The sequence below is a fragment of the Semicossyphus pulcher genome, unplaced genomic scaffold (genome assembly GCF_022749685.1).
Source record: "Semicossyphus pulcher isolate SPU_LCO1_2020_fin unplaced genomic scaffold, fSemPul1.0.p SCAF_8, whole genome shotgun sequence".
Classification (NCBI taxonomy): Eukaryota; Metazoa; Chordata; class Actinopteri; order Labriformes; family Labridae; genus Semicossyphus; species Semicossyphus pulcher.
In genome coordinates, this window is record NW_027211759.1 from 17211320 (window position 1) to 17238045 (window position 26726).

Below are 26726 nucleotides of genomic sequence, written 5' to 3' on the forward strand. Positions count from 1 at the left end.
AAATACAATATTATGGAAACAACAAAGTGCCGTTCACAGTGGGGACCAGGGGACATTGTTTTTCCTTCATGTGTGAAGTGTTTTATACTGTTAGTGATAATGTTAACATCAACACTCCAGGTGCAACACTGAGACAGCTATACGCCTGCACCGATCATTTTTCTAAAGAGGATTATGCAAAACCAACGCCGAATGATCCAGCTGGATTTTTTAAGTAATTCTGGTAATTCTTCTGCAGCATGCGGCAGGCAAAGCAAATAAGTCATCCTCAATATCTGTTGTGTTGAGGTGTCCGATTGATAGAGACAATAAGTAGATACAAAATAGGATGACTGTATAGTCAAGAAGATTATGTTTTATTGGACACCTATTATTTTATAAAAAGCATCTTGTCCCAGCAAAGCATCGAGGCAAGTTATACAAATCGACCCAGCTCCATTATATTGTTATTTTATTGGCTTAAACAGGTATAAAAGTATATCATGCTTCCATGTAAAAATATGATTCATAAATATAAATGGAAAATAACCTTAAAAGGAATAAGTTCTGAGGTTTAAGGCTCACATGCTACACTATGAGATTTCTCCTTTTGTTTGACCTTCATTAGATTCACTGGCCTGCTCACCGGGACCGAGTGGAAATGTGCAGACTGGCAGGCAAAAATGCAAACGTAAGCGCTCTTCTTGACAAAAAGTACAGTCTATCTGTTCTATCACACTTTCTGTAATACTTCATCCTTGCTCTTTTTCTGCCCCTGCCCGATATAGTTGGAGTGTGCTAACTTTGTCCGGGTCCTCCACAACTACAATCGCACACATGTCTACGCCTGTGGGACCGGAGCCTTCCATCCCAGCTGTGCTTTCATTGAAATCGCTGGTCGCAGAGAGGTGAAGTAGATACGAGTGAAAATCATTTTCGCACAAGTTAAGGAGGTTGATTTACATTTTTCAAAGTGTAACATTTCTTCCTTTCCGCCTCAGGATGGCCTGTTCCAACTGCTGTCTGCTACAGTGGAGTCTGGCCGCTTGAAATGTCCTTTTGATCCCTTGCAGCCATTCACCTCAATCCTCACAGGTAAGATGAGGAATCAGCACTCAGGCGTTCCTCTGCTGGCCTTATCTCTCATGCAACATTTACCCAGGAGTAAATGTTGTTTCTCTTTAAGTAACTGTGTGTGCATACACATGTTTTTTATTCCAGAACCTTTCTGCAAAGCATTTTGGTCAAGTACACAAGCAGAAGTTACTCGACAGAGAATTAAGAAACCGTGTCTCTATTTTATGTGTTTGTTTCCTGAATTCTCAGTCTATCTTTAAATTAACTTAAAATAATGAACCATATGTTCTGGATTCCTTTTCTGATTATTTCATGTAATGATCGACTGCCTGTTCTGTGTCACTGCTCCAGATCAGTACCTGTACGCGGGCACATCCTCCGACTTCCTGGGCAAAGACACAACGTTCACACGCTCCCTGGGCCCTCCCCCTGACCAGCACTACATACGCACAGACATCTCTGAGGACTACTGGATCAACGGTACACACATGCTTGCACACATCCACATTAACACGCCGAGTGCACTCAAAACTTGTTATTGCTATTTCTCCAAACTTCCAGCCTCTCCAGCGACACAAAGAGCCTCTCTGTGCCCTCAGGATGGTTATTGGCATTCCAGCGTGGAGGAAACAGCCCACTTATTCATTTCGCTGGAACTTTTATATGAATGCCAAAGCTGAGCAGGGACCACACCTACAGGGGAATTTACAGTGTGCCACAAAGTTCACGTTTTAAGTCTTAGTCACACACACACAGGCTTGCACAGTCATCATCTCGCTCTGTATACATCTCCAGTCTCCTGTGTTTTACAGCCAGTGATGGCTTGTCGTGTATCAGCGGTTGTCACCGGGATCTAAATCCTTACACATGGTCTCCACATTTCACAACCACACAGTCAGAGATGTTTGGAGCAATTACGTCTCTCTCTCTCTCTCGCAGTGTTTACAGCGTGTGTGTGTGTTGGCCCAGGGCGGGCACGGAGCAAATAATTTCTCGCCGTGTTTCTGTTCCCTGTGAGCCTGTGGAACATCTTTGTAACAATGACCTTCTGTCCAAAGTGCTAGCAGTCGTACATTAAGCAGTTCCAGTCGGGGAATCAGCCTCTGGTGGTTGGCTCGGCTTCTAGGCGTTGAGCTAGTGTTGATGTAATGTCACTGCAAGACTTAAGCTTTTCGACTCGCCCCCCCCTCCTCCTCCTTCTGAGCTGTGACTCTGATGGCAACATGCTGGTTATTTTCTCCTTTCCTCACTGCTGTGTCCTACATGAAGAGCAGTTTTTAAAATCATGTCACATTGTTTTCCAGATGTTTCAATTGACCTAAGATCAGCACAGAAACCCTCTGATAGCACTGATATTAGTAAAACTCATGCCTACTCTACCACAATAGTGTACTATTTACTCAGTTGAGTTGTTTGACAGCTATCTACTTTGCAGATTATGGTTTTAAATTGGTTTAAAATATAGAATGTTATATATTGTTACAGGACTTTAATGCTCAGAACGTGTTTTTTTAAAGCTTTAAAGCTGCGACAATCCATATTTTCCTATTAAAAAGTCCAAATAACTGTGTGGTTTTGGAGCATTTTAGCTTCTTGGCTACCTGATTAGCTGTTACTTTCATTTACATTCATTTTGTTCACTTTAAGGAGCTTTAATCGACCTTATTTCAAGTTGCAGCACGCAGCTGTTTTCAACTGAAAAATGAGACAAACAAAGTAAGCTGCTAAACATCTTGGAGCATTTTCCAGCTAACAAGCCTGTTTGTTTTCACTTCTTGTTGTTTGTCACAGGGGGCAGAAAATCTTACATTACATTCAAGTTCAAATTTTCCTCCATCCATCCATTATCTATACTGCTTATCCTGTTCAGGGTCGCAGGAGCCTATCCCAGGCGGGGTACACCCTGGACTGACTGCCAGTCAATTACAGGGCTGAGACAGACAACCTTTCACGCTCACGTTCACATTCAACGGGCAATTTTAGAGTCACCAAGCAACCTAACGAGCATGTCTTTGGACTGTGGGAGGACGCCGGAGTACCCGGAGGGAATCCATGCAGTTATTTTATTTAATGTTTATTTGTATAGGGAGTATGAAGCATAAAGCATGCAAAGGGAGAACTTGCAAACTCCACTAAGAAAGGCCTACTTCTTCCGAACTAGGATTCGATCTAGAGACCATCTATCTGTGAGACAACAGAGCTAAAACCATGCAGCCCCAAGTTCAAATTTATGGGAATAAAAGAAGAATAAATAGATGTAAAAATAGTCTCCACTTGTTTACACATACTGTTAAGTACTGTGATATTGTAATTTATTTGTATCCTATTGACCAGTGACAGAGACCTGCAGCTGATCTCGCTTAATGTCATGAGAAAAAAGGCATCAGATCGGTTCAGTGTTTAATAAGTGTTAATGCTACCTGGAGGCAACATTGCATGGTAAAGCCATTACCTGACTCATTTTAACACTCTCCCTTCTCTCTCTTTCTCTTCCTCTCTGTGTCTTCAGAGGCCAGGTTTATATCCGCTCATCCCATCGCAGACACCTACAATCCAGATGATGACAAGATATACTTTTTCTTCCGGGAGGTGTCGTGGGAAGGCAACGATAAAAGCATCGTGTCCCGGGTGGCTCGTGTGTGCAAGGTGAGATATTACAGAAAGAGGGGTAGTGAAAGTGGGAGGTATTCAGCGGATGGATGTTGAGTTTAAGCCCACTTTATGTTGAGAGACATGGTGCTGGGAAGCGGTGCATCATGGTGGGACTATAGAGAAAGACAGTAGGAGTGTAGGGACCTCTTACAGTGTGTGGTTGATTCATAACCCCTGCAGTGATCGGATCGGATAAGGATCTCTGTGTCGGCCGCTACAGAAGTGTTTTATGTCTCCCAGGAGGAGGTCTTCCTGATACATTCTTTCCTTGTTGTCATCTGAAAGAGTCTGTCGGGGCAGTAAATCATGCTTTCAGCCCCTTTGTGCTGTGCTGACGGGGCAGTCTTTGTGCATCGTCCGTGGGGTTGAAAAATCTTTGTCTCTAATAAACGGTTGAAAGTAGAAGAAAGTACATTTCAAATCTCACATTTTGACTTTTAACAGATGTAATTTGCATGACAGAGCTTACATTTGAAGCTCCATTACACTACATTTTGTAGCCATGAGTCATTCCAGCGGGACTATCCCACACAGCAGTTTGCCATTAGCATTCAGAGGCCTATTGCTACATTCTTAGAGGAAAGCTTTCAGCGTCTTTATGACTTGAGAGTAAGCTGTAAGGCAGACTGGAAGGAGAATCCTCTGGATTACAGCCCTCTTTCTTTCTCTCTCTCTCTCTCTCCTCTCGTCTTTGTATTCCTCCTTCACTTTCATTATCTCCGAGTGTGTGTTTTCCCCTGCATGGAAAAGGAATCAGGCCCCTTCGCTTCAATCCTCTTTGAAGATAATCACCATTGTGAAACATCCTCATTAAGTGCTTACATTTTTTTTTTGTCTCTTGATCACAAGTGTGTTATTGTGTGTGTTGAACCTTAACGGCCTTTTCCATACCACTTAGTTAGGCCAACTTTAATAAGGAGGCTCTCGTAAGTTTTCTAAGCAGCACAAAGAGGAGCACTTGAACGCTCTTACCGAAGCTCAATCAGAGGTCGATGTTTAAAGCAGCGATTCATATGCTAAGATGACAAGGGTTTCTTTTTTGTAGTGCTGCGTTTGTTTCTCTTCTCCTTTGATGTTTTCACTCTGTTTCCTCTCATTCTTTTCCCTCTACCTTTGCAATTACTCTCGCCTGTCATTATACTAACAAGAAGGTCTCCGTTGTGCTGGTTAAATAAGCAGATCCACAGTCGAGGCATGCGGCTCACCTGTTTATTTTCCTAATGAGAGCAGGAAATCAGAGTCAGGCTGCGTCTCTGTGTTTAAGTCTATTAGATGGATTACAGTCACATTGTGGTTAGTGTATTTGTTTTATTGTGGTTGTCTCGTGGCCATGCTGCAAAGCTGCTCAACCCTGACCTTGGTTTGTTTCAGAATGATGTAGGTGGGCTGAGGAGTCTGACAAATAAATGGACCACCTTCCTCAAAACAAGACTTGTGTGTTCCATTCCTGGACCTGACGGAGTGGACACACACTTTGATGAGCTCCGTAAGTGAATCAAAAGTGAAAATCTAAGCCAGTAAACAGAGTTTTATATTCTGGGAACTACTTGTTGAGTGCACTTCAGAAAAGGACTGACCTTCTCCTCTTCCCTTTAGAGGATGTGTTCCTCCTCCCGACCAGAGATGACAAGAACCCCAAAGTGTATGCAGTCTTCACCACCTCCAGGTAAAGCTTCTTCCCCTTTATCATCAACACCTCCTTTTCATCCTCAGCCTTAACCTGCTTTCTTGTGTCCTTTATTCTCAGCTCCGTCTTCCGCGGGTCAGCAGTGTGTGTGTACAGCATGGCGGACATAAGGGCTGCATTCAACGGACCCTACGCCCACAAGGAAGGGCCCGACCACCGCTGGGTTGAATACGAGGGGAGGATCCCGTACCCCCGTCCTGGAACGGTGCGTTTAAGACGAACAAAGAGCACTTTTTCCACAACTTAAATTAATTCAACCCTCAATGTTCTTACTAATTACAAAATAATAAACATGGCCAAGTTTAAAAGTGTGCCTGGATGCTGCAGGGTATTCATGCTCACATCTGCACACAGCCTCCTGATGCATGACGCAGCCTCAGCTGCGATGAGGTTATTCGACATGTTAATCAGATTCTTGATTCTCATTTTGTTTGAATAACCTAATCAAGAGGAAGGAAAGGGATCTATAGAGAGTGCTTCAGGTGCTCGGCTGAGTGAGCTATAGTTTACACAGAGAGGGGGAGCAGCGGTGACACAGATGTTCCAGATGTGCTCATCCTGCTGCTGTTCTGCATTTGACCACCAGAGGGAGACATGCACCAGTTAACCAACACTCATAGGGAGTGACATTATCCTGTGATTTTGGAACCCTTTGTACAAGATCAACATTACTTTTACTTCCTCTTTTAGTGTCCAAGCAAGACTTATGATCCGAGGATCAAGACCACCAAAGACTTCCCAGATGAGGTGGTCAGCTTCATTCGATTCCACCCTCTCATGTATCGCTCTGTCTCCCCTCTGACGGGCCGGCCCGTGTTCACACGTGTGCGTGTGGACTACACGCTGACTCAGATTGTGGTGGACAGAGTTATGGCAGAGGATGGACAGTATGAGGTCATGTTCCTGGGAACAGGTGAGACACACACAAGTTTCATATTCGGGCCAGCAGAGGGCAGTAGATCACTATGAGTTTTCCTCAGCCAGAGTTTGCTGTTGCATTTGGATCCAGAATCGAGCACCGACTCTTTTCTACATTTTATAACATATCGTTAGTGTACTAAAAACAACACAGCACTCACACTCTGCTGGTTTACATTATTCACTCACCCCTCCCTGTCTCACTCTCCTTCATAGATGCTGGCTCCATTCTGAAGGTGGTGAGCATCACCCAGGAGAATTGGTCCACAGTGGTGCTCGAGGAACTTCAAGTTTTCCAGGTTTTCTGCAAAACACAGCCACACACACACACACACACACACACACACACTTCCTTTCGCTGCTTTTTTATCCACATTGCCAACTTTTCTCCAGCCATGCTCTGCGGGTCTGCTGACTCATCAAATAGGAAATACTCACCATGCCTTTTTTGTACAAACTCTTCTACACTGATGGACTTCTCTGAACCTCATATATTGCTTTAACTCAATGTAGGTTTACTGAGCTGTTACTGTTTGTTCTACTTCCTGCAGGCGCCCACTCCCATCCTCAGTATGGAGATGTCTTCAAAACAGGTTCGGCCTTATTCCCCGTTCATTCTCTTCTTGCTCCGTCCTTTCTGCAGCCTCCCTTCAGCCGTGCATGTCCCTCATGTGCTGTAAGACATGCAGTTTTCTAACCCAGCATCATTCATGTGTTTATTTTCCTCTCTCTCCTCTGTCTTCATCATTTTCTTGAGGCTCTCTCTCCCTCTTTCTGCCTCATTATGCTTGGGGTCAGTGGTGTCAGTAGACACTTCAGGCCCAATCACAGCTTCCATTAATCTCCAGCAGCGTGTGACCTGTATGTGCGAGTCTGTATGTGCATGTTTGCTAGTGTTTTTAGTGGTCTTGTTTAGGAATCTCCATAACTTCAGACGAGTCGGAGCAGATCTTTTTGAGTCCCCTTTCTGTAAAAATTCCTTACATTGAGAAATCCTAAAATCTGACCCCCATTAGTCTTGAGCTTCTTTCATCATAGGAGAAAATTTCCTTTTTCGTATAACAAACAAGAACAATGTCGAGTGCTGCTGCTTCTGTCGCTCTGCTTCCTCTATGTACATATTTACCCCCCCTTTAATCAAACTAATCTCTTTAGCGAAACTAAACCTGACCTTGAAATTGATCTGTATGTCTACCTTCCCTAAAGCAGAGTGTGTGTGTGTTTCACTCTAGCAACAGCTCTACGTGGGTTCAAGCGAAGGTCTGGCCCAGGTGTCACTCAGTCGGTGTCACCTGTACGGTCAAGCCTGCTCTGAGTGCTGCCTGGCCCGTGACCCGTACTGCGCCTGGGACGGACACACATGCTCACGATACATCCCTGCATCCAAGAGGTATGCTTGTCATTACAGTACTAATAGGAGTACATATCTTTTATTCTTTAGAGGCATCCAGTCAAGAACAATCTAAGTTATATAGCACTGACATTGTCAACAAAATCAGACTCTAACTTTGAAAAGAACAAAATATCAACAAACTCTTCAACATCTTTCCTTGCCTGAGGGTCTAAGTCCATTTGAGGCATTGATTACAGATGTTCATCCTCAGCTGATTAATGCGCATGTCATTCTACAGCTCGACAGTCTACTCCCCGAGATGCAAAAGCGTGTCTGTTTTTTCCTGTTGTTGCGTGCTAGCATGTACAAATCGAGGCTCTACAGAATGCATACCCCACAGTGAGAGGTCACACTGCCATATTATTGTCCAGTGGGGATGCTGTTATGGTTTGTGGAGTAGAGGAGGCCCTGCTTTTCTCTCTCTGGCTCTTTGAAAGCTGATCTTCGCAGTGTCAGTGAGTGTAGGCTGCAGATGTCCCTTCACACAGTACTGACAGGAGGTGGAGGAGGTGAAATCAATACAAACTGAAGGAGTCCAAGTGAGCAACACCCAGCGAGAGGCCAAGGACACTTTTTTTTTTTTAACCCAAAGAGTAATTTCTGCAAGAAGATGGCATGTGAGTGTTGGTTATAGTCAGTGATAGTCAGAGGGACTCGAGAGGTTTGTAGTGCATGCAGGCTCAATAGTTGTCAACCAGAGGAAGACTCTGAGGGTTAACAGCAATCTGAGGTCGTCTTAAATCACAGTTGGAGTGATTTTGAAAAATTGTTGCTTGCAGGTTGAAGTCACGCAACTTTTTCACATGTTCACCCGCATGCCATTTTTCCATCCATCCATCCATTATCTATAACGCCTACCCTGTTCAGGGTCGCAGGGGGGTTGGAGTCGATCCCAGCTGTCATTGGGCAAGAGGCGGGGTACGCCCCGAACTGATCGCCAGTCAATCACAGGGCTGACACACAGAGACAGACGACCTTTCAAGCTCACATTCACACCTACAGGCGATTTTAGAGACACCTAGAATGAACCTAACGAGCATGTCTTTGGACTGCGGGAGGAAGCCAGAGTACCCGGAGGGAACCCGCGCATGCAGGGGGAGAACATCCAAACTTTACACAGAAAGACCCCCCAATTCCAAACAGGGATTCAAACCATCTGTATAGTTATTATAACATAAATGCGGTTTAATGTTGTCCACATATTTAGTTATTTTATCTAAGCTTGATCCTTTTTAGTTTATGTGTCGGAAAGAAAATCCAAACTGAATCACTGCTGAATTTTCAGCTTGTTTAATGTTGCATCTGTTTACGTTTGAACATCGATGGAAGCTGGGACACATTTTTCTGTCAAGTTAAAACAAACTTTGTGACATTTCCCTCAAAATTTGATCAAGAACTTATTTTAATTTGTTGTCACTAAGTTGCCCTGATAACTACGGTACTTTCAGAGACACAACATGACATTAACTTATGCTAAACAACTTGTGTTTGTTCTGCAGGCGAGCCAGAAGGCAGGACATCAAGCACGGAGACCCTGCCAGTCAGTGCTGGGACACAGAGGACAGTAAGCGCATCCTTCAGAGATTCAGCCTGTTACTGACTTTATAAAAGCCACAACCACTAAAGGAAATCTGCATGATACCCCTTTTTTAAGACCCTCTAAGATCAATAACAGTGTTTCCTTTAGGTCTTGTTGGGGGAAGGTCGGAGGAGAGGGTCCTTTTTGGGGTGCAGAGCAACACCACCTTCCTCGAGTGCATCCCCAAATCCCAACAGGCCCAGATCCGATGGTACAAACAGAGACCAGGATCTGAACGCAAGGAGGAGGTCAGCGAGGTCACACACCTTTTCCTTCTCCTCTCTCTGAAGCCTGAAGCTTTGTTTTTGAGGGCCTTGTTTTTGCTTTTCTTGAATTTACTGTTCCTGAGGTGTGACATTTTTCATCCCAGGTCAGAAAACAGGGAAGTTATGAGTCAAAGTCAAAGGTGTTTGTCACTGGAACACTCATCCCTTACATAAGAGCTTCAAAGCATCCTCAAACATCATACTTGACATCAGCCTCACCTTTTGTACAGTCTGAGCAGTGAACCCATCAGCAACTGATCCTGCCACTAATCACATCTCAGCAGGTCCTGCTTATCTTCAAATGAGCCCACAGAACACAGCTTGTATACAAAGCTGCATACCAAAACGTCACATCTATCATTCTGGGATGATAGATAATAACTGAGTAATCCAGGGTCTCACTAGTTCCTCAAATTAGGTATTTATGAGTGTCCAGGGCTTTCTGAAATCTTCTGCATCTCTTCTGTTTTTGAGGAAGGGGGGGATAACTTAAACCAGACCCACCGGAGGGGACAAGACATTATCCATCTCAAGAGAAGGATTGCAAAGGAACATGTAGATGGCTTTTAATCTGTAGATACCCCCCTTTTTCAATGATTAGCCAACTGCTTTTCCTTGTGGGCCACCGTAGATTTCTTAAGGGAAGACTTTTGCTTATTGTCATTGCGTAGAGGCTAAAGGATGGTGGACAGAAAAGGACACACAGGGACAGAGCACTGACGTGTTTGTGTTTGAGGCGTTGAAAGGAGCTCGTTTATGATGACACTCGTCTCCTGAATGAGACAACAGAGACCTGCTTACTCAGCACCTCAGTGCCCCCCCCTCCCCTATCCAAACATACAAACTTTCCTCCACCCAATGCGAGTGGCTTCATTACCACACAACTCTCTCTTCCTTCTTCCCAAAACACTTATTTACGCCCACAACTGGTCCCCTGTCCTCTCTCCCGGGGGGGGGAGTGTAAACACACTGACAGGTGCAGAGGTCAGCCAAGACCCATGTGTTCCTTTATGGGCCCGCACTGCAGTTTTCCTCTGTGTGTGTGTGTGTGTGTGTGTGTGTGTGTTTCTTTATGATCCCTCACAGCAGAAATCATAACAGAGCGCTCCCTGGGGACAGCCATGTGTTTTGGGGGGGATGAACACACTGGGGTGTTTTCTGTGTTTGTGTGCGTAGGCATGCAATGATATGTGACCTATTGTACTCTGGATGAAGTGATGAAGGAGAGAAAGCAGGAGTTCTTCCTCCCTTAGGATTTCTTATGTCATAGACAGAGAAGCTAAAGAATATTGTGCACAATATGATAAATCAACAGCAAGTTCAGTGGTGTTTACGGATGCCTTATAATTTAATTATAATAACACAGACCTTTTGTTTGACTTACTGACCAATGTCGTCATGGCATAACTAACAAAGGCTAATTTAATGTTTGAAAAAGGCCCTGTTTATGACTGAAAATCCAACGTATACAGGAAAAAAAATATAATAATAATGTGAAAACTTTAAGTTTGCATGTTCTCCCTGGAGTACTTCGGCTTCCTCCCAAACATGCTCATTAGGTTTATATCTATCGGACTATAACTGTCAGATCGATCTCAGTTTGCTCATGTTAAGGATGTGTCCACTATGCACACCCCACAAAGTTAGTCATGGAGTTCCACAAGGTCCTGTGCTTGGACCAGTACTTTTCACCTTATATGCTTCCTCTGGGTTGATTGATTGTCTGTCTCCATGTGTCAGCCCTGTAATTGACATGGCGATCAGTCCAAGGTGTACATCACCTCTCGCCCAATGACAGCTGGGATAGGCTCCAGACCCCCCCACCACCCCTAAAAGGATAAGCGGTATAGATAATGGATGGATGGATGGATGATTAATTGTACGATAGCCTTTACTAGGATAAATAAACACTGGCAATGCAGCCAGTAAATATCTCAAATAAGACAAAAGGAAACTGCAGCACAAATGATTGCACCTTTAAGTAATCATACATGGCTGAAAGAATTAGTTTCTTACCTATGAAATTAACATTTAATTCAACCTTATTACACGACTGTGTTAAATTTTTGATTCTGATTGGTTAATTACGACATTCCGAGGTCTGCTAATTAAGCAATATCACATTAGAGGGAGTGATTTTATAACAAATATCATCACGACTGTGATTCGGTCGTAGGCACGAGGCCGCCGGACGAGTCTGATATTGCTTTTATTCAACAGTTACACAAGCGACAAATAGCAGTAAAAAGTAATAATCAACAGATAATTTTTTGCTCCTCCGACTCAACTAGTTCAACAACTTAACTGAAACCGGACTTTTGTTGCCAAGCAACACAAACATTCTCCTGCAATCTGTGTCTACAGGTCACCACAGATCAGCTGTTTTTATCATGTACATTTATCTGTATGTTTTATCATCAACCAGCAAAGTAAGAGTCTGCTGTGTGATTCAGAGGTACCAGCTCGATCAGTGTAGACATACACAGTCTGCTGTAATGTTAATTAACAGTGTTCAGAACACCTGGCTGAGGCGGATTGATACACAGAGTGAAAAGTCCCAGTGATGTTGTGCTCTATATCAGCACCCATGGAATGCCTCTTGTCCAATTAGATTACTTGGTCAGAACTAACTGTTATATAATTCTCGATAACAGACCGTTGCTATGAAGAAGAGACCGTTGCTAGGGATGCGGCTCTAATCACAGAATCTAGAGGACCAACTGTAATCATATCAATCCACCGGAAGAAGTCTGGTAAATTTGACGTCTGTTCACTATACATTAAGCCCTACAAAGACTACAAAAAAAGGGCCGGGAAAAAAATGGAGGTTAGTTTTAGGGATATATTTTCTTCATTTTGTAAGATTTGTTTGATACCCATGGTGCTCCCATAGGTGCTGTTAGTTTTTCAGTTGGTTGCATCTTTTCCATGTGTGTCACATTAAGCACATGATTGATTGTTGTCTGCCCTGAACATTAGCAACGCTGCTGACAGTCCAGACAAAGTAAAGGAGGTCAAGTGAACCACATCAGGCTGGAGGTCAAAGACACACCGTGTAGTTTGTCGGGTGATGGGACAGATTAGGTATGACCTGATTTGTCTTCGTCTGGGTCGTGTTGGTAGGAAGATTTTCAAAGAGTCGCCATGAACAAGATATCTGTTGATTTAAAGTGTTGCATCTTGGGTACAAGTGATTCAGAGTTTCTTGCGCAGGAGTAGGTGGTCTACCTGCCATCACAGCTGGACATGTGCTGTCTGTGAAGTCTCTGCCTCATATCAACCTCTCCCGTCCTGTGCCCTCTCTGCTTCCTTCTGTCTGTCATCCCCTCTCCTCTCCCGTCCCTCATCAGCCTCACCTTAATCTCTCCTCACTTAATTCCTCCCAGTCATCCTCCTCCATCCGTCTACTTTGTTGCCTCACGCTCTTCCTGTTGTCCCCAAGTTTCCCACAGTCTCTTCCCTTCTGCATTTCACTCCACGCTCTCTGCCTCCTGATGGGTTTTGATCAAGACATCCTCCACCAGCTGCTCACAGCACCTGCAGCCCACCACCACACAAACTCTCATCACAGACGCACACACACACTCCCTCCTCTTATCTCCTCGTAAAAAGTCTGCTATTAAAGATGCGAACTGGGAGAGATTTGTTTGTCTTTCTCGCAGCATGTGTGTGTGTATTCACCTCCCGGAGCCTGGAATGCTGGCCTATTAGACAACTTGTAATAAGAACAGAATGGATTATGTTGAACTTCATCCATTTAGCTCATTGCAACAAAGCAGAGGCTTCCTGAAAGCTTGGGAAGTTCTTATCCTAATACCATTCTTAATTTAATTGACTATTAAAATCTGTGTTTCATTGGGTTGCTCAACATGAATCCACACTTGTTCACACGTACAAATATGCACCTTAGTGTCCCTACAAACACAGATCTCTAGACAATCAAAATTATTTGCAGGGGGAGACACACACGCACACACGCAGTTACACAAACAAAGACAGACCATCTGGGTGACTTTAAATGTCTGGCATTGCCATTTAGTCACGCATGCCTTTATTTTGAAAAGCAGAGGCCTCGAAGGCGAACAAAAAAGCTTCTAAATTCTGATTTAATGATTTTAAAATTGCCAAACTTCTTCCCGCAGACTTTACATAAGTGAGATTTGATGATTTTAACATAAATCCCAGGTGCTTTGTCGGGTCTGTGAGACGTGACGGGGAATGAGGATGTGATAGTAGACGGGCTAAAAGCGTAATGTTGGTAAGGGTCAAGGTCCAAAGAGCCTGCGAGGCCTGTGGGTCTGCGTCTGGCTGGACAACACATCATCAGTGTCAGGCCTGGAAGCCTCCACAGAGCTATGTAGACGCACATGAAATGTAGAAGAAGTCACAGCACACACACACACACACGCTAATATTCATGCTTTTTAAAATAAAGTTACGCCTGGGCCTCCTTCTGCAGCTATCTTGCACCTCTGGGGGGTCAGAGCAGGGCTGGAGGAGGCTTTCTTTTGAAGCATCCACACATGCATGCACACACACGCTTGACACACATTATTCTGCTCTTTCTCTGTCTTTTTAACGCAGCTGTGTTGTTTCAGGCCCTGACAGCAGCAATGCCACCTGATGAATCATGCTGGATGTTAAATGAAAAGAGGGGACCGTAAACATCAGCATGCTCCTCATACCTCACACGCACACACACACACACACACACACACACGCCATCTTTTGCCTTTGACACTCATCATGCCGCTAAAGATCTCTCCACACCACGTAATGACTTTTTGCCCCCCACACTGCGGTTGACTCTCACCACACCTTGTTCAATATGTTTCCTGTTTCAAGGGTCATTACCGTGTTTAACGCACCCTGGATACAAATCAGGCGTGTAAATGTGTGTGTGTAAACAGGGTGACGGGTATCAACGCTGCGTTTTGGAAAGTGCTGTCATTCTGATTGAAGAATGATGTTGTTTTTGAATCTTTAGCGATAAAAAAAGGAGTATTTCACATAATTTTCTGTTACATTGTGCTGTTTCTTTCTCTCCCAGGTCCGGCTGGATGATCGTGTCGTTCACACAGATCGAGGCCTCCTAATCCGCTCCCTCCACGCCTCCGATGCCGGTGTGTACATCTGCGTGGCCCAAGAGCACTCGCACTTCACACACACCCTCCTCCGCCTCACTCTACAACTTGTAACACACCTGGACGGGAAGCCCAAACCCAGCGAAGACCCTGTGGTGGAGCTGCGTCACGGTGCCGAGTCCCGCCAGCGCTACAAAGACTACCTGCGAGTGATGAGCGCTCCCTTCGGCACTCTGGAGGAGTACTGCGACTCTCTGTGGCTGGAGAAGAGGCCGTCCAGGGCGCGAGGAAGAGGCTTAGGAGCGGGCAAGTGGAAACATATGCAGGAAATGAAGAAGAGCAGGAACAGGAGACACCACAGAGAGAGGGAGGAAGAGTGGGGGAAAACAGGGAGGGGGGTGAGGACGGCGACGCAGTGAGTGAAACATTCAGGGTTAGCTTCCTGTGGTTCTATAAATAAGAAGGTGTGATGCAAAATTGCAAAGACAAATCATCCATGGGCAAGAAAATCTGAATAGGTATTAAATACTGACGAAGAAATATAAAGTTCAAACCTTCGAAATAAAAGCCTCTATTTGCTCATCTTCCATCGACTTCTGTTTTAGTAAGTGCTACTGGAGGTGAGCTGACCAAATGAAGGACTGCAACATGATCACTCTTTCCTATTAGGGATGGGCATTTCAAGCTAAAATACTATTTGATATTCACTGGGAACTTTTTGACAATTCTTCAAAGAGAGACAGAGCTTACTTTTTCACAACTCTGTTGGTTTTATTTTAAAGTGCTAATCTCGAAGATTTCTTTTTCGTTGTCTTTGGCAGCAACCATGGCGATAAACGGTAATTGCAAGAGCAAACTTTCCAGATATCCAGACAGTGCGGCGTGTGTGACGTCCAACTCTTGATTTTCCTCGCTGACGGTCGTTTTCCTTTTTCGTTTGCCTTCATCTCAGCGTCAAATTTGTTTCTTTTTCTTTGGATTTTCACTTATTGTTGAAGTTGTATCTGTAGTCATCGATCTTTTCTGTTTTTGTTCAGCCAAAGTAGATTACTGTTTACTCGCAATACTCGCAGAGACCAGAAAAGCAGCCGCTTAGCTCCGCCTACTTTCTCTGGCAGACCAACCACAGTTGGCTGATGGAAAACGCGTCACTAACTGGGCGCCGCTTGTGATTTTTTCCGCAAAAGTCGCCACAGACACCCAGTCCATAATTCTGCAAATGCAAAGGCTTTCATCAGTGGGCCATAGGCTTAATCACCATTGTGTTACCTCTTCTGGCGATCAATATTAACTTAACAGACATTTATTTAAATGAAAATCTTTGAGATTATAACTTTGATTTCAAATTGTGTTCCAAAAAAGCTCCTACAAAACACGGAGTATAATAAACTGTGCATCTTCCCTGCATAATACACAGACATGGATCATTTCTCTTAGAGTGAGAATCAGCCTGTCATGCTGTGCATGGTTGTTGTAGACTTATGATATGCTAGTTTTGCCTTTCAAAGTTTACACTTGACTTCATTTCATCAAAGGAGTTCCACAAAGAACTCTTTGACGGCTGCAGAAGTCTCTGCATTTTCCTACAGGTTTTACCGGCACCTGGCACTAATGCTTTCTTCTTCTTCTTTTGTTTTTTAATGGCGGTTAGCAAACAGCGCTACAGACATGCACCACAGACACCGTTTGGTGGTGGTTCCGCATCAACTCGATTAGTCACATGGACTCGGAGGGTGATTTTTTATAAATGACTGACTATTGGAATATTACAAATTCATGACCCATTCCTCTTTACACGGGCCAAGCAGTTCACACTGATGGTTGAAAATGGCCATAATCTAATGATATGAAAAACCTAATTTGGATTAGTGAGACTGGTCAAATAAAAACAGAGTTTGCTTGTGGGGATAAGAATGTATTCATGTTGAATGACTGTAAATATTTTTATAACATGTACAGGAGATACCGCATGCTCATTTTAGTCTTATTACTGATCTGTATAACTTTAATGATAATCATGTATTATGTGTGGACTAACAAAATGACTTATTTTTGTACAAACTTTTCACTCCTCTGTACTGTAGCGTTACTAGATGTTTTCTTTACTGCTGTTTTTAAAAGTTATTTAAATAAATTTGTCTTCTAGTCTCGGTTCCCTGAATCGCTTCCTGACTTTCTGTGAAGAGATAAGATCTATACACGGATAACTTATGAGTGCGGTTCCAGGCAGTCTGAAGCAGACAGGTTGAGAATGGGTTAGGGTTAGATCAGCTGAGCCTCTCCTGATATAGCAACACAAGTCCCTGCGCACTGTATGCAGATGTCAGGATGATTCAGGACCAGCTGCTCTCCTGTTTAGTGTGTGTGTGTGTGTGTGTGAATGAGATAGCGATAGAAAGTGGGCGTCCTAAAGGGTACCCATGCAAAATATAAAAGCTTGTCCTCAGACAAGGGAAGCTAACAAGTTGCCTAGAATGAACTGGTGAAGCTGTAAAGGCTTCAACATAAGAGGCACGTGAAAGAAGCATTATGCAAGTCAATGTAGGTGACTTGAAAAGTAGTTTAGACTTTCATAACACACAGTGCACAAGGTACACGTGTGCTGTAATGTAGAATATAAAGATCGTATTCCTCAAAAGCCGTATAATTCAGTCCCGTACGTAGAGCTCATCATCCCGCACCTATAACTGTCTCACACAGAAGCCTCCATGCTGAACATTTTACTACCTTTATTTGCCTTCTGTATATATACAATACATACATAGGGACAGCCTTCAAGTCTCCCATTCTGTCTCTCTCCACAGTGATTTCTTCATGTTTCTTGAAACAAAGACAATAAATATTTCAAGCACTTCCTCCTTGTCTATAGTTTATTTATCAGTCAGCTGCACAGAACAAACTACATCTCCCCAAATGGGAAACAGCAAAGGGACAGCAGGACAGGACTGGGACAGGTTTTGAGACAGCCTTACTCTAAAAATATGACACATTCTGCAATAATCAGAGTATAATTTGTTGGAGGAGGACAGCAATGAATGTGTACAACTTATAGAAACACTTTTAAGTCATCATCAGGCAAAAATCACAAAAGAGAAAGATATCTGAAAGGACGGAGAGAGCACAAAAGGCCTGGGAGAGGCCGGATGAGAACATTGATAAACTGTGTCCTGTGAAGATCACACATACAGCACAAGGAAAGGCTCTGGCTCCGAGCTGTATTGCTAACCATATAACTGTTTATGAGCCATGTCGCAGCCTAAGATCCTCATGCAAGACCCTTTTTAATTTGTTCTGCCTTCCAGGATCAAGTGACTGTGCTTTCTCTGATAGAGCGCCTGTGATGTGGAAGGGCCTGCTGGTGGAAATTAGACTAATAAAATCAGCTTCATGTGATCCCTTCTGCTGTTTTTAGTTGCCTACCAACAACAAAAATACATCCGTTATCTGTACCGCTTATCCTGGATCCTGGAGCCTATATCCCAGCTGTGATTGGGCGAGAGGCAGGGTACACCCTGGACTGATCGCCAGTCAATCACAGGGCTGACACACAGAGATAGGCAGTCAATCAACCCAGAGGAAGCATATAAGGTGAAAAGAATTGGTCCGAGCACAGAACCTTGTGGAACTCCATGACTACACACAGAGACAGACAACCTTTCATGCTCACATTCACGCCTAGAGTCACCACTTAACCTGACGAGCATGTCTTTGGACTGTGGGAGGAAGCTGGAGTACTTGAAGGGAACCCACGCATGCAGGGGGAGAACATGCAAACCGGGATTCGAACCAGTAACCTTCTAGCTGTAAGGCGACAGCACTAATCACAAGTGCTATACGCTATAGAATAAAGTTATTGTTTTTGGTGGCGTGTGAAATCAACACCCGTTGCCACACCCTGTTAGTTGCAAAACTTAGAAATGTATATCTTGAACCAAACTTTAATCTTAGCTTAGGGTTGAAGCTAAGGGTTATTAAGTTTACCCTTTTAGTCATGAGCACTGTCATCACTTTGTGTATAAGCCTCTCTTGTCTTGTTGATTGTGTGTGTGTAAAAGGAAGCTGATTCACTCACTGTAAACCAAATCTGCCTACGGGTACTAATAAACAACATTATCACGAGTCATTCTTCCTGCAGGTTATTTTTCCATAAATTTGAAATTTGTAAATGACGTAAAAAGTCCTTTCCAACACAAAAGCTCCATTGTTGTCTGTTTTCCTTCCTCATAAGGAGCTCCTCACAAGGTAGACACAGTTGTGCGTCAGGCAGACACCCAGGACTCCACTGTGCACAAAGTTAACTCGACCTTTACATTTGGCTGGAGATGAACCGGTGAGTAAAGATGACTTGCAGCAATAGACGTGCACACAGACACAGCGGGGGTCGAACAAGGAAACAGAATTCATGGAAACAAATCAGATTTTACGGAAGGAAGTGCCTAATCTGATGTGATCGGTGTAATGAGCAAGCAAGTCTGCTGAGGACCCCTGTGGTGTCCTTACAGGATACTCCCACGCAGACAAAAGCTAATTCACAGTACACTCATTTTCAGCTGTCTCTATTTTTTCCTGTGTCCAGTGACCCACACAGCCACATCAAGATCAGATACAGCATGGGACTGGGGTCAGGTCCTCACAGTAGGTGGAAGAGGTTGGACGCTCTAATTAGACTATATTGACTATGCCTGCTTTTAAAAAGTGGTCAAAGGGGTTTATAGCATTTTTAATTTCCCTCTGCATCAGGGATCCATCTTTACATTGATTAAAAACTATTGCAGTAATAAGGGAGAGCCGTGTGCTGCAACATACTGGAGCCCCAACAGAGCCTCTGTGCAGCAATTAATTAGAATGCATTATATGACAATAGACAACAGTAAGTTCTGACCACGAAATCTGATTGGACAAGAGGCATTCAATGAGTGCTGATATAGAGTACAACAGCACTGGGACTTTTAACTTTATGTATCACTCCACCTCAGGTTTTCTGAGTACTGTTAATTACAGGTATAATAAGTAGGATTTTTCCTTGCATTTTGTCAACAACACAATCAAAGTAGGCCCCTCCTCCTGGGCTCTTCGTCACCAGAAGCTCACTCTCACTCACTCATGCGAGAACACACCCACCCGGTCGAGCTAACACCGACAGCATCACGGTTACCTTTGCGCTAGCATGCTAACCGCCGTTTAGCTTGTCCTACCCGGTTTGAGGCTACTACCTGTCCAACAGAAAGAAGGCCAACTCTGCATCACTCTTTCGCCATGTTCGCCGGTCTGAATGGGGCCCAGTTGTTCATTTGAACCACTCCCACACTCACCTATACGCTGTGACTGGCTCAGGGAACCACAACAGCGCCCCTCCTGAAAAAATCCCTTGCAAAGCAAAACAACAGAGTAGACGCAGAGGGAAGGGTCTCACAAGGGTCTGCACACACACTCATCAACACACATGTATAGAGGCCCATAAGTGATGATTTATATTATATGATATTTGTAAAAGTCTACTCATTATACCTTTAACCACAGCAGACCGTCTTTGTCTATAATGATTAAGCTGGTACCTTGGAACCACACATGCACCAAAGCATCTGTCACCACACTTGTATTTTACTGGTGCCGTGATAAATGGAAAAAATACTGATAGAAGTACATAATACAAAGTATGTGGTCTGCTGGTCATGTAGACAAAGTAGGAAAGATGGAAGGTAAATGTTCAGTGGTACTGTTTGACAATGGTTTAGTTCCAGTCAATTTGCGAAACTAGTTATGTTGGCGGAGCAGAATAAAAGATTAAATAATAATTTATTGTTTTCAGCACTAAATGCCGCTTGTAAGACTGTTGTATAAAAGCAATATCACACTCAAGGTTGTGCCGCTTTACCGAATATCAGCACGGCTTTGATTAACTTCAGCACTCTGCATACAGCCTATCATGCCTATAACTGAATCACAGCCGTGCTGATATTCAGTCTAACGGCACAACCTCGAGTGTGATATTACCTAATGGATTAGTAAGAACTTCTCGTGTATATTTTGATTTAGGGAGGTTAAAATGAGGCTCAATCTTCAAAGTACGTCTGTCTCGGAAACAATTATGAAGAGTGTGAGAGTCACCGCCTGCTGTTAGCTGGCACACACAAATCACCCCACAGATTGCTCCAATATCTGTCGACCCAAATCTGTCATTCTGTCTGCATCCATTATCTTAACACCCGTGAGCACATATTTGTGTGTCCAGGTGCGAGAATTTAAAGCAAAGGTGTTTTCCAATAAACACCGTCCCATAGCGAACTTTCACAGCGCCACGCCGCAATCAAGATATCAAACACCCGGACAGGAAGACTAGAGGGAGCGAAAGAGAGCGGAATTGAGATGTCAGACCGCAGAGGTGTTTCTGCTTCTATATTACAGGGTATTTACAGCTGTGCAGATGTGTGTGTTTGTCAGGCGTTGACAGTGAACCACTGGGCCCGGGATGGGAGCCGTCGGCCTGGGCGGTATTGATGGTCGCCTGGGGTTATTTGAAGGCGAGAGGTATTTGTGTGTGAGCTAGAAACAGTTGTTCCCTGAGAGTAATGACTACCTGTGCTCCCTCTGCCTGATTTACGGACATACATAATCTCTCCTCACTCCAGGATTTGTGGCAGGACAGGCAGGATGCAGTGAATATCCTCAGCACACCCTCTGATGGATGTTTGTGTAAAGGGCTGCTTTGAAAATCCAGCTAAATGAGATACCTCCTCTGAATGCTCCCTGACCTTCTGTTCTTTGATGATGTGACTGAATCAGGATGTATGTTTTCCTGCATGGTCTGTGGGGTCATCTCTGCTGATTGGATATCGGGTGTCACTTTGCCTTGTGCATCCATGCATATCTGCTTTAACAGAGGTTTTGATCAGGGGCATGTTCTTCTCATTAGAGGTCAAAGGTCACCGAAGAGGCTGTTGGGATCAGACATCTGTGGTATCAAAGTACCAGAGTTCAGGGAATACTACTTCAGATTTATTTTAAAAGTACAGGCATGGTTAAAAAAACAGCAGGAATGCTAATTGTACCTGGGTGCCTTGAGAATAATCAGATTTAAAATACATGTAAATGTATTTATATTTATACTTAATGTATGTGTAACAGTAGTTTGTCTGTCTGGCCTGTGGTTTTAGAAACGAGTTTAGTGTTTCTCTACTGGCACGTGGGAAAGTGTCTCATTTCATGAAGCATCAGAATATCAGTCCCACAGACCTTTTTTAAACAGGAGAACAGTGGTCTTCATTTTGATTGTGCCACAAGTGCTGCGACTACAACTATTGGTAACAGTTAAGAGATCAGACACAAATCCTAATATCCTCTAAGGCTATGTCTACATGTATGTCTTCATTTTAAAACTTGTAATTTTAGCCACATTTACACTAATCTCTCGCCTTCTCCCGGCTGAAAGCGCTGCTGACCCCACTTTAAACTGAAAGCTCTGGGGAATGCTGGTTACTCACCATTTAAGGCTGAGTCCTCAGCATAGCGGCCAGGGTTATATTCCAACTGAACTTTGCTGCATGCCATCCTCTCTGTCTCCTTGAATTCTCTGCCTCATCTTTATTAAACCTAAATAAACAAATATAAAATCTTCAGTCGACACGTTTACTGCCCCACCAGATCTTTCAGGTCATACTTTTTTCCCATTGTTGTTCTGATACATCCTGTGTACACCATGCCCAGTGTATGTGAATCATCATGTGATATGGGAAGGACTGCTGCTAAAATACTTGTTGTTAATTACTTATAAATTACTATTAAATGAAACCATATTAGTGTGGATGTAGCCTGAGGGGCAAGAATCACTCACTAAAACCATTTCATTACACTAGATGGAATCAATCTACAGAAACGTGTTACTTGGAAGTTTTTCTCATATTTAAGGTATTGACAGGACATTAAAGGGAAAGTTCAGGTTTTTTGAAGTGGGGCTGTATAAGGTATTTATCAATAATAAATCAGCACGGCTCCTGTTAGGAGAAGACGGCTGGAGTTCCTACATGGAAGCTAAGCTAAGCACCGCTGCAGACAGGGTCAGGAGTACCACGCACTTTAGCCACTTAAAAGAGGCATGCATATAAATAAACATTTAACTTTAAGTGTACGCTGGATTTTATTTTTTTGTCACCACTTCACCTTGGCGTCAGACAGCCCCTTCCCTCTGCACTATGTCTCACTCTGCACAACGGCCCTGCATACGTACGCATGCGGCGCACGATATCACAACAGCTGTTTGAGTCAGCGGTTTGTAGAAGAGAACAAATAAAAGAAAATACAATATAATGTAGGTTAATAATAAAATAATAATAATAATAATGTTCTCCTATAGGGGCTGTGCTGACTGTTATCTGAACTATCCCTTTAAATTGAACATGGATACATGGATACATCCAAAATGTTTGTATTGAAAAAAAACTGCCTTCTTTTAATAAAGTCTGGCCATTGTTTCACCTTATTATATAATGTATAACCCATTCATCCATGGAGGTGGTTGATGGTAAAGCTCATGCTACAGACAGACACGTGAAAAGGATTACAGAGGAGCAACACTCTGTATGCAGTGATCAGGTTTCCAGGGCTAATTAATCATAACAGCATTGCAATTATGGAATAAAATCTGCTATTTGGGGCTCATAGATTTATCAAGTTTTATTTTACTCTCTTTAAATAAAAGTCAAATGGTCTCTTTTCCAGAATCCCATCTTTAAGGGATCTATGAATAAGGTTGCTTGTTGCAGCTTCTTATTGTGATTCTTAACACACAGTACCTTTACAAATCTAAATGTAAACAACCTCCTCCCATTGTAACGTTGTTTTTTTCCCCATGTATCTGTATAGGTTATTCCCTCAGGCATGGTCATAAATGTGTTGTTTTTCCCGGTGAAGGGGCAAGGCCCCGCTGAGAGTTAAGAGAAAGTGAAATAGTAAATGAAGGCAGAGAGAGAGTGGACAGTGTTGTGCATGATTAACAACAACCTCTGTGGCTGCCCCGTGTCGGCTGTGTATTGTGGAAACCCAAACCCACAAGAGAGTAACCTCAGCCATGAAGGTTAATGAGCCCAGCAAACATGGAAATCTTCCAGAACATTGTGGGCCAGCGAGGATTTTCTGCTATTTTCCATGACTGGGTGTGAAGAAAGCGCTCAAATTTCAAGCTTGATTTTGTAGATCAGCGTACAAACAGTCGCCCCTATTCAAACAGCTCAGGGTTGGTTTGACTTCCAGGCAGAGTGCATTAGGGCTGCTCTGGCCTCAGATTGACCCACAAAGTTCAGACTAAGGTGTGAAAATAGGGAGGATAAAATATGACTGAACGTTTGTATCATTTAGAAGGTTCAAAATAATCCAAAGGTTTGTGTTTGCAAATGTTGGAATTGGGTTGATCATATATTGGATAAAAATCATGCTTTGTCTGTTTTAGCTTGTATTCGTTTTCAGTGTTCTTACACTCTCACACAGAGGACATGTTTACCCTCATCAAGTTTTATTGGTGCAGCTAAGTCAAGAGAATCATGTTAAATCTGCACAAATATTTTACAGACAATCGAATTTGTAAGTTCTGCCCCTGTCAAAAATAAAGAGTGATATCTTTGCTTGTGAAAAGTTATTCTTTTTTCTCCAGTTTTTCTCCATTATATTTGTGCATAAAACTAAAATGCTATCTCTGCACAATATATTTTGGTAGGAACTTTATGGCATGAAATGACACAAAAAAGCATTGTGGTAACACGTAAGTAAAGGACAATATAAAGTTGTTATAGCATAATGGAACCCTGACAGGTTAAGCAGGACCCAGAAGCAAAGCATACTAAGGGCCTGTGTCCACTAACATTGTTTTTTGTGCTGGCAGCACCCATCTATTCAACTTCAGAGGGCTTCTCACCTGCGCTAACTGTTGCTATGCTGCGAAAGTTGCAGCATTCCGCTTCCCTCGGTAGTGACCGTTAAGTCTGTTTAAAATCGCTCTGTATGCTTAATATTTGCTTTTATTCAAGGAAATTTTACAAAGAAAACATCAAAATGATGGAAAGGAAATCGTGTCCTGACATCAGCAGCAGCACTAGACCTGGAAATTGTACCCTCGAAAAAACATGGGATTAGTTTCTCCTCTGCCATTGTTGTTGACAACGTTGATATTGGAAGTCCCGTCCCTTCTCGATTTTGATTGGTCGGTGAGGGAAAAGTGACATTTACAAGCACGGTGGAGTTCCAAAAGTTGAAATATTTTAACTGAGAGCAACAAACAGCGACAAAAAACTGCTGAGGCGGAGGATGTTTTTCGCTGAAAACACTGAAATGCATTGGTTTTGTTTAGAAAATAGGACCTGCCAGCGCAAAATGCACCATTAGTGTGCACAGGCCCTAAGAGAACACACACAATGTAATCTATTTGCAGCATTGCAAAATAAAAATATTAGAGTGACAACAAAAAACAATAAGAAAAGAGAAAACATATAAAGCAACACATTTTACAAGTATTATAAAGAATCTACAAATTAAAAGACAAGACAGGTAAGTATCTTGGTCCATTAAACTTCATTCATAGTCATGAGTACAAATTCAGGGTTACACTAATCTAATAACTGCTCTCACGATAGTGTCACACTTTAATAACAGTACTGAATTATTACAGTAATAGTAGCCCTTACACACTGATAAATTTACATGATGTGGTTGTAGAGAGGAGGATAGATACATTCACATACATTGCTGTCAAATTAAAGGGTTAATATAAAGCACTTAATGAATGGGCATATCGTGTAGCATCTGCATGAGGCTAATTGCATTAGGGATTACAATGTATAGCTGGGTATATATATGTGTATGCAACACTTGACTAGACCACATTCCTTACTGTATGTGTTTTGGTTTGAGTATGTGTGTTTGCATGTCTGTGTGTTTGTGTGTGTGTGTCTCATATTGCTGCTGGCATTCACTGATCCCCAGGGCAAACACAGTGTGCGTGTGCATGAAATGGATACAGCTTTCAGTACAGTTTGATGCCGCACCTCATTGACCTTTAGCCTTTCAATCGGTTTTTCCAATTGGTCACATATCTCTTTTTCGTCCTTGTTTTGCTCTGCTGCCACATTAACTTGACTAATGTCATTTTGAAAGTATTTGTATAGCAGATATCAAGTGAAAGGAAAGAAACGTGGCTGACACTCATACCATGTCTATCTATTTATATACCGCTATATATTCATGTGCGTAACGAGCATAGACTGTATAAATCACGGACGTAGGCACCATGATGTCACCCATTGGTTTCTCTACATCATATATGAAGCCACAAGTTTGACATAGCTACAGGCTGTCGCCATGTTGATTTTCTTCAGCCAGAAGAGACCAAATTTGGACTAAAAGCTTGGCTGGAGAACAGCGAGGGGTTGGCAGACAGCAAGTTATCAAAGCTAAACAGTCTACGCACATGGCTAATTCATTAGCTAATTTGCCCTCATGTTTCCCAAAGAGAGAGATCTTTAACGTGTTGGTGGCTGACTGCAGTTGCCTATTTAGCAGACAAAAGAAGCTAAGAGAGCTTGTGGAACGTAGCTGATTCGCCGCTCTATTGCCCGAATTGCCAGTGCGAGAGTGGTGGGTGAACGACACATAACTTATAATAACTCTTCTTCTCATTAGTGCAATCCACCGTAATCTCTGGTTAAAGGCCAACAACAATTGTGACTCCTTTCCAAAAGCTAACAAATACATAAATGTATGATAAACACTAAACGAGCTAACAGTAATGGCCATTGCAGTATACCTGCTAATTAGACATATTAATACAATAATACACTCACCAGAAAGTTTGAGCACAACTTTCTTAGTTCTTAGCACCTTAGTATATATTTTGTGTCTAATGTATGCATGCAAAAAATCACAAAAGGCAGAAATGACACAAACATAGTTTAAGTTCAGTGACTGAATTACCTGAGATGATGACCACGCCCCTAATTATGCATAACTTTAGACTTAATATAATAAATAGGTTATGTGTTATGTAAAAATTAAACTCCCTTGAAGTTGCACCAGGCTGTAAACATCTTAATTCTGCTGTAAAGTTTGG

General features: G+C 42.9%; 1 protein-coding gene across 1 annotated transcript in view; it reads left to right on the forward strand.

The window, feature by feature from the left end:
- Positions 1-17022, forward strand: part of sema3d (sema domain, immunoglobulin domain (Ig), short basic domain, secreted, (semaphorin) 3D) — a 30799-nt gene extending 13777 nt beyond the window's left edge. The window contains exons 4-18 of the mRNA XM_069685624.1: positions 608-670; positions 768-887; positions 981-1074; positions 1408-1536; positions 3566-3702; positions 5080-5194; positions 5305-5374; positions 5456-5600; positions 6086-6308; positions 6530-6612; positions 6865-6906; positions 7546-7703; positions 9206-9270; positions 9394-9533; positions 14602-17022. Coding sequence (XP_069541725.1) covers positions 608-670; positions 768-887; positions 981-1074; positions 1408-1536; positions 3566-3702; positions 5080-5194; positions 5305-5374; positions 5456-5600; positions 6086-6308; positions 6530-6612; positions 6865-6906; positions 7546-7703; positions 9206-9270; positions 9394-9533; positions 14602-15054 — 2037 coding nt within the window. The 3' untranslated portion in view covers positions 15055-17022. The remainder of the gene's footprint in view (positions 1-607; positions 671-767; positions 888-980; positions 1075-1407; positions 1537-3565; positions 3703-5079; positions 5195-5304; positions 5375-5455; positions 5601-6085; positions 6309-6529; positions 6613-6864; positions 6907-7545; positions 7704-9205; positions 9271-9393; positions 9534-14601) is intronic.
- The last annotated feature ends 9704 nt before the right edge of the window (positions 17023-26726 follow it).